Source organism: Equus asinus, chromosome 15 (genome assembly GCF_041296235.1).
Source record: "Equus asinus isolate D_3611 breed Donkey chromosome 15, EquAss-T2T_v2, whole genome shotgun sequence".
NCBI classification, from domain to species: domain Eukaryota; kingdom Metazoa; phylum Chordata; class Mammalia; order Perissodactyla; family Equidae; genus Equus; species Equus asinus.
The window spans coordinates 4,306,980-4,320,743 of record NC_091804.1 but is presented as its reverse complement, the minus strand read 5'-3'; the positions used below and the strand labels follow the sequence as shown (position 1 = coordinate 4,320,743).

At 42.2% G+C, this 13,764-nt stretch overlaps 1 protein-coding gene across 3 annotated transcripts in view; it reads left to right on the top strand.

Annotated features, from left to right (window-relative positions):
* The window catches only part of KIZ (kizuna centrosomal protein), a 120,492-nt gene that overhangs the window by 65,157 nt on the left and 41,571 nt on the right, over nt 1–13,764 (top strand). For all 3 annotated transcript variants that reach the window (XM_014855708.3, XM_070485493.1, XM_070485494.1), the window contains one exon: nt 7,644–7,748. In XM_014855708.3, the coding sequence (XP_014711194.3) occupies nt 7,644–7,748 (105 nt within the window). The remainder of the gene's footprint in view (nt 1–7,643; nt 7,749–13,764) is intronic.

The window sequence follows — 13,764 nt, the reverse complement described above, 5'->3', positions numbered from 1 at the left end:
AGGTCTGTTTTGAGGCCACAGAGGGGGAAAAGGCAAGGGTTTTGCTTGTGCAGCCTCTGCCACAATAAAGAGGACCGCAACACAGACGGACTGTACCCTACAAAATGTCGCCCATAATTCAAGCTGTCAGCCTAATCCCGCTGTTTGCAGGTAGAGAGAAGGAGCCCTTGTTTCCTGGGTGAAGAGAGAGCCTTGTTTGCTGACCTCTGGTCCGCAGCCTGCCGCAGACCGCCCCGCTCTGTTGGCCTTTGTGTCGCTGCCCGCTCCTTCCCTCCTTTTTGGCATTGTGCTCCCTTCGAGTGGCCCCCTGGAAGGGACCACCCAGGGGGCTGCACAATAGGGACTGAGGTAGCCACCAAAACATAGGTTTTTGTAAGACAGCCCGTTAAAAGAAAAATACTGTTTAACTATGTATGTGTTTGTCCTTTCTACAACTGTTTTGTGTGGCAAACAAAACCCCATATACAGACCTCACTGTGGCCGCACATACAGCTGTTCCAGCCATCGGGTGTCAGGCTTGAGATAGTCGCTTCCAGTTTATTTTCCCAGGGCACTAATTCTTGATGCAGTTTATATTTACATGTTTGGATTTATGGTCAGGAAACTTGATATCAAAGTAAACAAAGTGCGCTCGCTTTATGAAACTAGTTTATCAATAGCCCTCAGAGTTGGTGGTGTTGCTCTTGGGTGAAATTTGTCTGTAACGCCACTTAACAAAAGCTAGCAGCCGGAATTCAGTTCTCAATAGCCATTTACACCTCTGTAAAAGGATTAGCTCTCGCCGATTGTTACACTGTTTAAATCTTAATTTGCATCTTTATGGAGGTAGGGCTTCCACAGACCTCTCGGGTTCCCTGTTGTATTTGTGTACCTGTCTGTGGGAGGTCACTGGAGGTTTTCTCTTTTTGGTGAAGGTGCTAAACTGCTTCAGGATGACCAGTAAGCTACACAAATTGAATTAGCTGTCAGGGTTTGACTGACAGCAGCCGCTTTGGTTCGTTAGTTATATTTTGTAGCAGTTGTGGTCCTTGAGAGTTGGGTACATGAATGCATTGTTACTTCTGTTTAAACTTAAGAATTCTCATGGGTCTTAGGAGGATTTTTAAATGTTGTTAATTGTAACCAGCAAATTTCCCTGGGAAGTAAATGTGAAAAAACAGAACCAGAACATGATAAATGTGATGGTTTTAAAAGTAATCTTTTCTATCCAGACCATGTGTTCTAAGTTTAAAGATCAAAACCTTCTTATGTTTTTGTTGGAGGGTGGGGTCAAACCCATGAGAAGGAAGAAGTTGAGTTTCTGGGCCAGTGTTCAGCAGGCAGTGGAATTGGAAGCAGAGGCTGGTCGCATTGCCCGGCGCCCACCTTTCTGTGTAGGGGCTGTTCCTAAACTCCATGCTCAGAACTTATGGACCACCTCCACGGAGGATGCCTTTTTGTTGTAGCTCATTTAGAAACACAATTTCTTTCCCTAAAACTTTTTTCTGGATGTGACCAACTATGGTGCTTTGTTATTCTTCAGTCTCATTAAAAATACAGTAAGCGTATTTTATAAAACTTTTTAGGGCCCGGCCCTATGGCCAAGTGGTTAAGTTCACACGCTTGGCTTCAGTGGCCCAGGGTTCTGCTGGTTCAAATCCTGGGCACAGACATGGCACCACTCATCAGGCCATGCTGAGGCGGCGTCCCACATGCCACAACTAGAAGGACCCACAACTAAAAATACACAACTATGTACCAGGGGACTTTGGGAGAAAAAGGAAAAATAAAAAATCTTTTAAAAAAACTTTTTAAAAGTGATACTACATTATGTAAATTATGATTAGTTATGGTCAGTGATTACCATGCCATTTTGAGAGTGTTGTTCCCTGGGGAAAATAAAACCTGGAAGTCAGGCCTACAGTACTGCACCAGAAACACGTCAACTCTAAGATAACACCTGCAGCACTGTGTGGACGTTACCTAGTGGGGTTAAGGAAAAGTTTATTTTCTACAGCCCTCCTACAGGGTTATTTTTGCCAAAAAGTAATTCTCAGTCTGCAATACTGAAAGAAAAAGCATAGTACCTTTTCTCTCTTCCTCGCTTTTTAAAAGAAAATTATACCTTCATTTGAGTGTTCACTTTAGCCTGGAGTGGAGTTGTTTTCTTTCAAGTTATCTCCTAAATTCTGTGTGACTGAAAGATGAAAATGAAGCTAGAAAGCAATTACTTTAAATTTGCCCCCCCCCAAAATTTATTTATTGTATGCCTGCACTGTTGCATAAAATAAAATGTGCCTCTTTAAAATGCCTTTTGTGTTTCTAGTGATTATGTTACCGAAACCAAAGTGGGCTCCCTCCTGGCGAATTAAATAAGACTCTTCACCACAAGTAGTTGTCTCACAAAATAAACTATATTTTGCAGCAAATAGGAGCCCATGAGGAATCATTTCCAGAGTCATGGCATCCCGACCAAAGGGAAGCAGGGACATTTATTTCAGATGGGAATGAATATTCAAAAGGGAGAAGGGGGTACTCGCTTGTGCAGGCTCAGTTAGAAAACATGCTAACATATGCACTACAGGTTACGGTAATGAGGCGTAAGCCCCTCCTGGAGAGATCTTAGCATTAAAAATAAGGCAAAGGTCATAGGCGTAAAGTAGCTTTTGTGATGAGGCTTGGTCTCATTCAGGGTGGTTGGTGATTGCATCTCCTTCACATAACCAAAGGAAAACAACAATTTGGAACAACAGTTAAATGCTTCCAAACCCACGCTTGAGTTCCGTGGGGCAACTAGTGGGTAACAATTACTTGTCATCCATCAGATTTGTCCACTTGCTGGATTTGGCAGAGACAAACTGATGGTAACGCCCAGCATGTTGGTGCCAGGCCCCTCCGCAGATTCCCCAGGAAAGACTGGACGTGGGCTTGTCAGACTGATGCCCCTCCAGCTGGAATTATTTTGGTAGGAATGCAAATAGAAGACATGAAAGAAATTGAGGCCTTGAATTCTAAAATAGTATTTTTATAACACAGTCTTTCATCTTTAGCTGCATAGTGTTTGAATTCCTTAATAGAGTTGTTTTCAGCAAAGGACTGATGGATATTTTGTAAACTAAAGTAAGGTATCACGTGGGGAAATACCTATTAGAAATCCTCAGCGCAGACCAATTCATCTTTTAGCCAGGGAAGGTTCTGAGTTAATCTAGAGTAGGCCATAAGCTCTGTGCAGACAATACTTGTGGCCATCTTATTGATCACTCATTGCCTAGCCGTGGAAGCCCTGGACTCATATAACAACAACCGTATAAAAACATACTGTAAAAATAGGTGTCATGAATTTCTCTAATCTAGGTTTAAAATCTTGGCCTGTCATTCATCACATAGTGTTGTTAAGTGTGTCTTCAGTATTGTGCTGAGTGTGACATGAAACTTAAAGTAAGATAAAAATTCAAAAGTCCAATTGCTGTACTCAACAAGCTTTTGGTCTTGTTGAAAAGACTAGACAGACATGACGTAACTAGAGAACGGTACACTGTAGGAGGTTGTCTGTCTTGTGCTAAAGGAATTCAGGGGTGAGAAATATCCTTATGAATGAGGTAGTCAGAGAAGCTCCTAGATAAGTATGAGATGAGCTAGTCTAAGCAAGCCTGATATTTGGACTGATCAGATTGGAAGAGAACAAAGGTTATCTGGCATCTGTCCTGACTGGACAGTCAGGTATAATTGAGCACAGGCATACCATGGGGGTGGGGGGGGGGGATGCAGATACAGGCAACCAAGAGTGCGTTGGCTGTAGAGAATTTATAAACAGTAATAAAACCGCTGAACCTATTTTCTCTTGTCAGCATTCCTGAGAATGGCACAGAGAAAATAGCCCTCCCTGGAGAGGGGCTGCTCAACACCCTGCCCGCCCCCCACCTTGGCACCCCAGCCTTAGTGAGTGTCTGCTGACTTCCACTCCTGCACTGGTGTTCCAGAGGAGGTACAAAAACATCAAGCCTCTTGGTACCACCTGGTTCAGGAAGCGAGACTAAAGGCAGTCTGAGCCGGAGACCTCAAGCCTGCAGGCCAGCTCTGTTTGTCCAGCATAGCATCAACCTTATTTTGAAATAGTGGCCACATTTTTAAATTTGGGAGATGTCATACAAAATAAAACTAGCAATTGTGAATTTCTAGCTTCTCTTGAAAACCAGGAAGACCTGCATCACTGAGATACATTCCACAGTGGGAGCTGAGAGTGACTGGCCCTTTGAGTGAGGTACATGCCCCAGTTTTTCGCAACCCTACCGCACCAGCTGTCGGCGCTTGACTTCCTCCCGGCTGAGTTGTGAATGACTGTTCTCCCCCTCTGCCACCCGTACCACTGCTGTCACGCTTACACGCTCTTCCCCTGCCATCTAGAGCACAAGTTCAGTGTTCTGGCTGGGCTTAAGCTTCAAATCTCTGCCCTCACCAACCACATCTGCACATAGCTGCCAGGCTAACCCTCTCAAAAACACTACTTTCAAGAAACCGGCTATAGCTCAGAAATCCACAAGATTTATTACTGTTTTCTCACCAGAGTTTCATATTGAATTTTGTTTCCCATTACTATCCCATCACCACCAAGAGCAACCCCCACCTGGCCACACTGGTGTCCTTGCTGGTCCTGCACCCCTCTTACCCTGGCATTTCCTGTCACCTTTGCCTGTGCTACCCCTTAGCTTGAAGTGTCATCTCCTCCCCCGTCTACATCCTGCCTGGCTGAAGTTCCTCCTCTGTAGTCAAGCCCCTGTGATGCCAGGGAGCTCTCTGTCTCTCTACTGCCTCACAGCTCCCGATTGTCTTCCCAGTGATGATGTGCTCTCCTTTGCTGCTCTGAAATTGGCTCACCTCCGGTGGGCCTATCTTCCTCTTCTTAAGGGCAGGTGTTATTCTGTGAATTAACTGGTGACAAGATAAAGCCTTCCAGGAAGAATTAGGACCCATATTTTGCCTAAGGAAAAAGAAGTATTATAGGTACTATAAGTCATATAGGTCAGGAGTCTGGAAGGCTTTTTGGGTTTTTAAAAATTTATTTTCAAATTATTTTCTTGAGGTCATATTGGCTTATAACATTGTGTAAATTTCAGGTGTACATTATTATGTATCAGTTTCTGTGTAGACTGCATTGTGTTCACCACGAATAGTCTAGTTTTTATCCGTCACCATACATATGTGCCCCTTTACCCCTTTTGCCCTCCCCCGACTCCTTTCTCCTCTGGCAACCACTAGTCTGTTCTCCTTATCTGTGTGTTTGCTTGTCCTCCACATATGAGTGAAATCATGCGGTGTTTATGTTTCTCTGTCTGGCTCATTTCGCTTAGCATAATACCCTCAAGGTCCGTCCATGTCGCAAATGGCATGATTTTGTCTTTTTTTAAAACTGATTAGTATTCTTTTGTTTATATATACCACATCTTCTTTATCCATCATCCGTTGATGGGCGCTTGGGTTGCTTCCACATCTTGGCTATTGTGAATAATGCTGCAGCGAACATAGGGGTGCATAAATCTCTTTGAATTCTTGATTTCATGGTCTTTGGATAAATAGCGAGTAGTGGAATAGCTGAATCATATGGTATTTCTATTTTTAATTTTTTGAGAAATCTCCATACTGTTTTACATAACGGCTGCACCACTTTGCATTTCCACCAACAGTGTATGAGGGTCCTCTTTTCTCCACATCCTCTCCAACATTTGTTGCTTCTTGTCTTGTTAATTATAGCCATTGTGACAAGTGTAAGATGAAATCACCTTGTTTTGATTTGCATTTCCTTAATAATCAGTGATGTTGAACATCTTTTCATGTGCCTGTTGGCCATTCATGAACAAAACAAAAAGACAACCCACCAACTGGGAGAAAATATTTGCAAATCATATGTCCAACAAGGGGTAAATTTCCAAAATATATACAGAACTCATACAACTCAACAACAAAAAAACAATCCAGGGGCTGGCCCAGTGGTGTAGTGGTTAAGTTTGCATGCTCTACTTCAGTGGCCTGGAGTTTGCAGATTCAGATCCTGGGTGCGGACCTACACACTGCTCATCAAGCCGTGCTATGGCAGCATCCCACATACAAAATAGAGGAAGATTGGTATGGATGTTAGCTCAGGGCCAATCTTCCTCAAGCAAAAATAGGAAGATTGGCAACAGATGTTAGCTCAGAGCCATTCTTCCTCACCAAAAAAATACAGACAAACAATTCAATCAAAAAATGGAAGGCTTTTGGCAAGGGAGCTCAGGAGTGAAGGACCCAACAAGGATCTGGTGGCCCAGAGGGACTAAGAATCTCAGCCTTAGAGTTTAGACAAGAGCTCAAGACTTGTCAAGGAAGTGGGGCACCAACAGGGTGGCCCAGAGTCCAGAATAGGGCTTGAATCAGGGGAGGGGGAGCATTTATATTTTTTGCCCAAGATGAAAGCCTGCTTCAGAGTCAGCGTGAGCCTGAGCCTACACTTGCCATTCACCCTCCAATGAGACAGAGCACATCTCCTTCATCTTTGTGATATTAGTCACATGGCCATCAAATAGAGCCAGTAACTTAACCCACTGTTGTACTAATTACAAATTAGTAATACTTTGCTAATTAACATATTGCTTTCTAAGTTACTTCGTTTTCTTTTTGGAGTACATGTTGAATATTCCCAACTACATATGTCATCAGCTTTTATAACGTAGAAATACTGTTTGTCTTTGGTATCTTGTCCCACAGCTTTTTAGAATCATGCTTTCCCCCACATAGACATTTTTTTAAATTTTTTCTTGCTGGGGAAGATTTGCCCTGAGCTAACATCTGTGCCAGTCTTCCTCTATTTTGTCAGTATGTGGGCTGCCAGCACAGCATGGCCGCCAAGAGAGAGGTATATGTCAACCCCCAGGAACTGAACCTAGGCCACTGAAGCAGAGCAAACTGAAGTTAAGCACGAGGCCACTGGGGCTGGCCCAAATAGACACTTATTTAAAGGGGCTTATTAACCAGTCTCTTTGGGGGCTAGTTTGATACTGTGACAGACCTAACGTAAAACAGCAGCCAAATCATTAGGTTCGACCAGTCCCCCAGTAGACTGGAAATAGATAATGAAGGCTACATTTCTCTTTCCTTGCCTCCCTATTCTTACTAAAAATAGAGAAAATTTTATTGCAGTGGGATCTGAATGGAGAAATAATATTTTTCTGCATTCAGAACTGGAGGACATAACCAGTACTTCAGCCAGCAGTGTTCAATTTCTTAGCACTGACAATTTAAGTAAATTTCACGTGAGTTGTGGAGAGCTAACTTTGTTGTGATTGACAATATAAAATGAGCCTTTTCTGCTGTTAAGATTATGTAGCACTCCCATCAGTCAGGTGGAATGCGGAGTGCGGTTGCACAGCTGTGGACGTGAACATCATTAAAGTCTTCAAAGGGTTAAAAGTTACTTCTGCTGATTCGTTTAAAACTGCCACATACACGCAAACAAGTTTTTCGAACTGCCCCATCTTACATCTTTGTCGAGAGACAGTCTAGTTGCTGCATTTTTATGTCTAGATTGTGTTACAGATGCATTTCAATAAACCGTGAAGAACCACTGTGGCTTCTAGAAGCTGACCGGCTGTGCTTAAATAAACATCTCATGCAGCACCTGTTTTATTTTCTAGGCTCCATAGTCAGAGTGACATTCTGAAAGAAGACCTTGAAGCCTGCGGAACAGCTGCCCTTCACCAGCCTCCGAGACTCTTACCTGGAGGTGGGAGTGTTGAAAAGTAAGTCAGGTATTACTGTGGTGAAATTGCTGCTGTGGTAGGATGGCCATTCTCGTTCCCACATGCTTCCAAATGAAAACAAAACTCCAGTCCACTTGGTCACCACTAGGGTAGACACTTGCAGTTGTCAGTTTAACTTTTTCATGGACTTTACCATTTACTTCTTTGTAACTGTATGTTACAATCATTGTTTAGATAGATCCACTCAGTCCCTACTCATAACAATGTGTTAAGGGCTTACTTGTGGGGAGGGAGCACAGGTAGCGTTTGCCTGGAGTATCAGCATACCTTGGTGAATAACCCAGGATATACTCCAGTATAGCCACCACCCTAGAAGATGTCCTTGGCAAGTCCAGACCCCAAATGAGTTCCTCAATTTCCAAGGTCATGCTAGTGATACAGGCCCCCAATCTGCAAGTATGGTCCCTGGACCAGCAGCATCAACAAGACTTGGGAGCTTGTTAGAAGCACATGTTCTCAGGCCCCACCCAGGACGCACTGAATCAGGAATCTGGGAGTGGGGCCCAGCCATCTGGGTTTTACTGAGCCCTTAAGAGAACTCTGCTCAGGTTTGAGAGTCAGTTCTTCAAGGATATGCCTAAAATGGCCGTAAAGCTGGGATGAGAGAGAGGGTTAATTATTTGCAGGGTAGTTGGCACATATGAACCATAATTCTTGTACATCCTTCCTAAGTCAATCAGAAATCTGTTCCGTACCCTCTCTGCACCCTTTAGGTAGTCTGGGTTTCTTTTCATAGCCTCAGGAGCTTTGTGGCATCTGAGCCTCTTACTGAGTTCATAGAGTTACAGATGTGTGATATGTGTAATGGTCTGTCCAGTACTGGCACTTGGTCAGTGTCTAATTCATGCATAATTGTTGCCAGGGTCCTAACTTTTATTTTACGGACTATTTCCTCTTATTAAAATACATCCCCACTGTTTGCTAGCAGAGAACAAGTTATTTCTTGAGCGTGGTCAGCAGATGAGTGTCTGCAAAAGCCCATCTGAAAGGACCTTGTCTGGCAGAGAGAGTGAGAGGGCCTTGGGTCTGGGTGTCTTATATGCGACGTCATTTTCTTTACCTTCAGTGTGCCACAGAGGCTGTTTTATGTTAATGACTTTCTTCGGAATAGAATTCAGCATAAATCTATTGTGTATTAGGTCCCATCAAGGCATGAGGAGAAGTCAGGGTAATGGTTTCTAAAAGGACCTTGTCACAAGAAAACTTGGCCAATGTTGTGGTTCCATTTAACAGACCACAAGATGAGGTTCACAAGTCCTTAGTGTGTTTACATTACTGTAGGGGAGGAAGACATTTCCTCTTCCCAAATGTGGGTTCGTCTGGCCGGAGAACGAATTAAATTCACATGAGACAGAATAACAAGAGAAAATTAAACAAAGCTTTATGAGGAAGCATGGCCCGGGGCCTTTCTTCCTGAAGGAAGAAAGGGCACCAAAGAAGTGGGGTGCACAGAGTGGTTATATACCCCCAAACAGGGTGTTTCACATATGATTGAAATGTCCCTCCCACAATAGTCACGAGGCTGCTCTGTCAGCACAGCGCTTGATGGAGACAGATAGGTCTGCTGTCCCAGTGAACGCCGCGGGGTGGCAAGTGTGTTGCCTCGGCCTGGGGGGTCACAGATGAGCTCAGCAATTGGTTCCCAGCCTAAAGAAAGATGCTTAATCTTTAAGGAGATGTCAACGTTGGGAGGGGGAGGGAAGTCAGTTACAGGAGGTTACCAGGCTAGCACAATAAAATGCAGATTTAAGTCCTTGCCTTTGGTATTGATTAAGAGTTTCTAGAGAGAAGGTTTCTTCTTCCTGGTACAGAGAGGGAGGCACCTTTTACAGATAGAGATTTACCTTACAAGTGTAAATGTGTCCTAACAAAGGGCAAGTTCCATTCCTCCTTCCCTGTCCCAGTTTATCAAAAGCAATCAGCCTCAAATAATCCTGATGCCAAAGAGACATATCTTGAGCTGGCCAATTCCAGGTCCCTACATTACCTTCTGCATCTGAGCTAGTGATCTCCAAACTGTGGACAATGCTGGAAATGACCTTCCTGGTCAGTAACTTTTCAACCTAAAGGAGTAAAGGGCAATGCAAGAAAATCCTCTTTCATGTTTTTATCATATGGAATAAAAAACAGCACTTTTTTTTTTTTTTTTTGAGGAAGATTAGCCCTGAGCTAACTGCTGCCAATCCTCCTCTTTGATTGCTGAGAAAGACTGGCCCTGAGCTAACATCTGTGCCCATCTTCCTCTACTTTATACGTGGGACGCCTACCACAGCATGGCTCTCAAGGGGTGCCATGTCCAAACCTGCGATCTGAACTGGCAAACCCCGGGCCGCTGAGGCGGAACATGTGCACTTGAGTGCTGCATCACCGGGCCAGCCCCAAAACCAGCAGTCTTAAATACTCCTTTACAAGGCAGTGGAAGAAGCTGTCTGGGGAGAATCTTTCTGCGCTCTCTAGGTTGTTTGGTGATTATGTTATGTGAGGCTCTTTAGCCAGGCCCCTGTTTCTTTCCCACTGCCTTTTATATCTGTTGATATACTATTTGGCATAAAGCACAGTTGTGGTATGTAGCATAGAAGGCATATATGCATTTATAATTCTGTGTGCAAACTGACTTATTAGACTAAATGATTCATTGTGTGACTCTCTTAACCTAGGCTGCCAAACTGTGATTGTGGGTGATAAGATAAAATATCTACATCTACTAGACTAAGCATTTGTTATAGTTCCTCAACATGCATAATGGAGCATTGATTTCCATTATGAAAGCTTGCATTTTACGTGACTATTGATATACAGTTTTGTATAAATCAGCCTTCCTTAAGAAATGCTCCTTCTTTATGACCAACACAAATTTTAAAATTAATATCTGGAGGCTTCAAGACTGTTTCTTTACAACAATGATTTTTTTAAGCCAAATAAGGAAGTCAGGAATGGTTACTAATGTCAGCGTTATGTTCTGTTGCTATTAAGATTGCCCTGTGTGTTGTGACTGGGGATGCTGTTTAATGGGCACTAATTGTCACTGGTTCACTCTCTAGCTTTGGTAAAGGTGCCAAGTGTTTATATGACCTTTGAGAGAAAAGCAGTCAGGTCTTTAAATACAGATTCTTTCTAACAAGTTTTAATCATGGCCACAGGCTCCCTGCTGCCTTCCTTGCTCTAGCCGTCCCCTGACCCCTCAACTCCCAAGAGTCATCGCTGGCTATTCCCCTAAGTGAAATATTCCTCTCTGCTTTGTGATCTCCCCTGGACCAAAGCAGTCAACTGGTCAACTTGACAAACTGTTTCAGCAACACACATTTGGAGAGAATGGTCTACTTTTGTTCTTTAGTTGTTAATGACACTGATGTCATAGAATTCTAAGCCAGGCAGAGTGGGAAGGCTCTAGCAGGTTATGAACTCCTTAAAGCCTATTGCTGTGTTTGGTGTGGCAGCAGCCCTGCTTGTGCCCCTGCCCAAACCATGGCAGTTGACATCTGTCTCTTTAGTTTAATCTCATCCGCAAAATGGAACACCTGCCCCACAGCGTATGCTAAAAGCTGGTGTGAAGATTTCTCAATTCCTGCTCACAAAGAGAAGCAACTTAAAAGAAAAAAGAAGAAAACTATTCCTGTCATCATTATTGATTTTTGTTATATCAGAGATTAAATGTTCAAAGACCTTCATATGAAAGGTTTATTATTATTAGGTGGAGGACCAAGTTGTTATTTTAGACAATCATGAATTACTAAAATATGATTCATGTCGTTTGGAGTAATTGTTAAAAAAAAAAAACTTTGTTCATTATTGCCTTCTGGAAAACATAAAAATGATTACGTAGTTTTATCGTACATGAAAACCATATTGAGACTACCCATTATGTTATTTTTTTCCAGGTGCCACTAATTAATTGTCTCTTATTAGTGTTTACTTTCAGAAACAGTTGCCCAATTGTGCTTTCAAACTCATGCTGAAAAATTGTCAGCTTTAATTATTTGGATTACAATATGTAAAATCCTCTTTATTTTAGTCTGCCTATTATGTTCAGAATAAAATTCAGGGTACTTATTACTTTGTCTGCATTTAAAACTTTAGTCAAACTACCAATCTGTTATAAATCAGTTGTAGTTAGGAAATGCTGGTACATTTGTTTAAATGCAGTTTTCTGATTGGAAGCCATTCCAAGTATATAAAATTAAGCATAGACTGTTTAAAGTCTATTCTTTTATTAATTTTTAATTGAAAGAGTATATCATTTAGCTGACGTCAAACTTTGTTTTTTCTGTGTGACATTGATTTTATAAATTTTCCAATGTAAAGTGGACAAAAGAGGAGAAAAAATTCCTTTAAATCCTTTGTACTACTTTGTAAATTTTCTGACTTCGTGTGTTTATGTAGAACCATGGGCAAGACTTCATGCAAGGGCAGCCATGGCTTTTGTACTTCTTGCCCAATCTGTCCTGAAATAAATCTGCCAGAAAGCCTGGTTTTGTGCTTTACGTGTTGGCTTAGCTGTCCAGAAGTCACAAATTCTAGATGCTGTGTCTCCTTCCATAGCTCATTTGCTATTTGACCCCATGCAAGTCAGTGACTGGGTTTCGTCCTTTTGTGAAGTGCGTATAATAGTTATAGGAAACTTTAGCTAGTTCTTTAATAATGCCAGGGCCCAAAGGACGGTTATACTGGGTGGGGATATTAGTAACCAGACTTGCCTTGGCTTTGCCTCTGCAGAAAGTCACTATGTATATCGGTCACCAGAGAGACTGGTCGCTGATAATTCAGTCTATGCCACTGCTTTAACTAATGTTAATTTATCCTACTTCAACTTGTTTCCAAGTTTAATTCAACCTAAGTAAACATCCTTTCAGGCCGCAAACACAATTGATTTACTCATTATGAGAAATATAAAGGCTGAATGGACTAGAATTTGCTGGGTAGCCTGTGAGTGCATTTTCCCAGTAGGGAAATCTATTGTGAAACCAAATGTACATGCAAAGATTGCTTCATTTACATAGGATCAGAAAAAAGGAATTAGGTGGCATTATGATGTTGGTGAGGTCTGGACAGAACCACGAAACGCAAGTTGCTGAAGGGGCTTTCTACCAGGCCAGCCAGAAACCTAGAATCATTCTGGGAAGGTTTTAGGTAAGTTCAAGGATCCTGATGACCCATCCCACTTCATTCAAGTCTTGGGAAAAACTAGAGTTAGGTCAGGCAAAGGTTATGACAATTAAGGTTTATTAAAGAAGGTTCTGAATTGTACCTAGACTTAGTTTTTTTCCAAATATTTTATTATGAAAATTTACAAACATACAGAAAAGTAAAAGGAACTGTACAGTGAACATCCAACCCACCACCCAGATTCTACCATTGACATTTTGTTGCACTCCCATGTGTCTCTCTTTCCATACTTCTATCCATCCATCAGTCACAATCTATTATTTTTGTGCCTTTTTAATTAAGTTGCAGACATTAGTATACTGTTCTTTAACTTTTTACTTTGAAATTTTTAAAACATTCACAAAGGCAGGTATAACAGCATAATGAAGTACCATGTACCCATCACCCAGATCCACCAATTGTCAACATTTGCTAGTCTTGTTTTATCTTTCCCTCATCCACACTTTTTTCTTTGAGTATTTTAAAACAGACAACATATTTTACTTATAAACACTCACAAATACTTATATCTCTAACATATGAGGATTTAATACATTACCATTTAACAAGATTCTTTTTTTTGTGTGTGTGTGAGGAAGATTAGCCCTGAGCTGACTGCTGCCAATCCTCTTCTTTTTGCTGAGGAAGGCTGGCCCTGAACTAACATCCATGCCCATCTTCCTCTACTTTGTATGTGGGACGCCTACCACAGCATGGTGTGCCAAGTGGTGCCATGTCCACACCCGGGATCCAAACCGGTGAATCCCAGGCTGCCAGAAGTGGAATGTGCACACTTAACCTGTGCGCCACCGGGCCGGCCCCTAACAAGATTCTTTACTTTATCTAATACCTA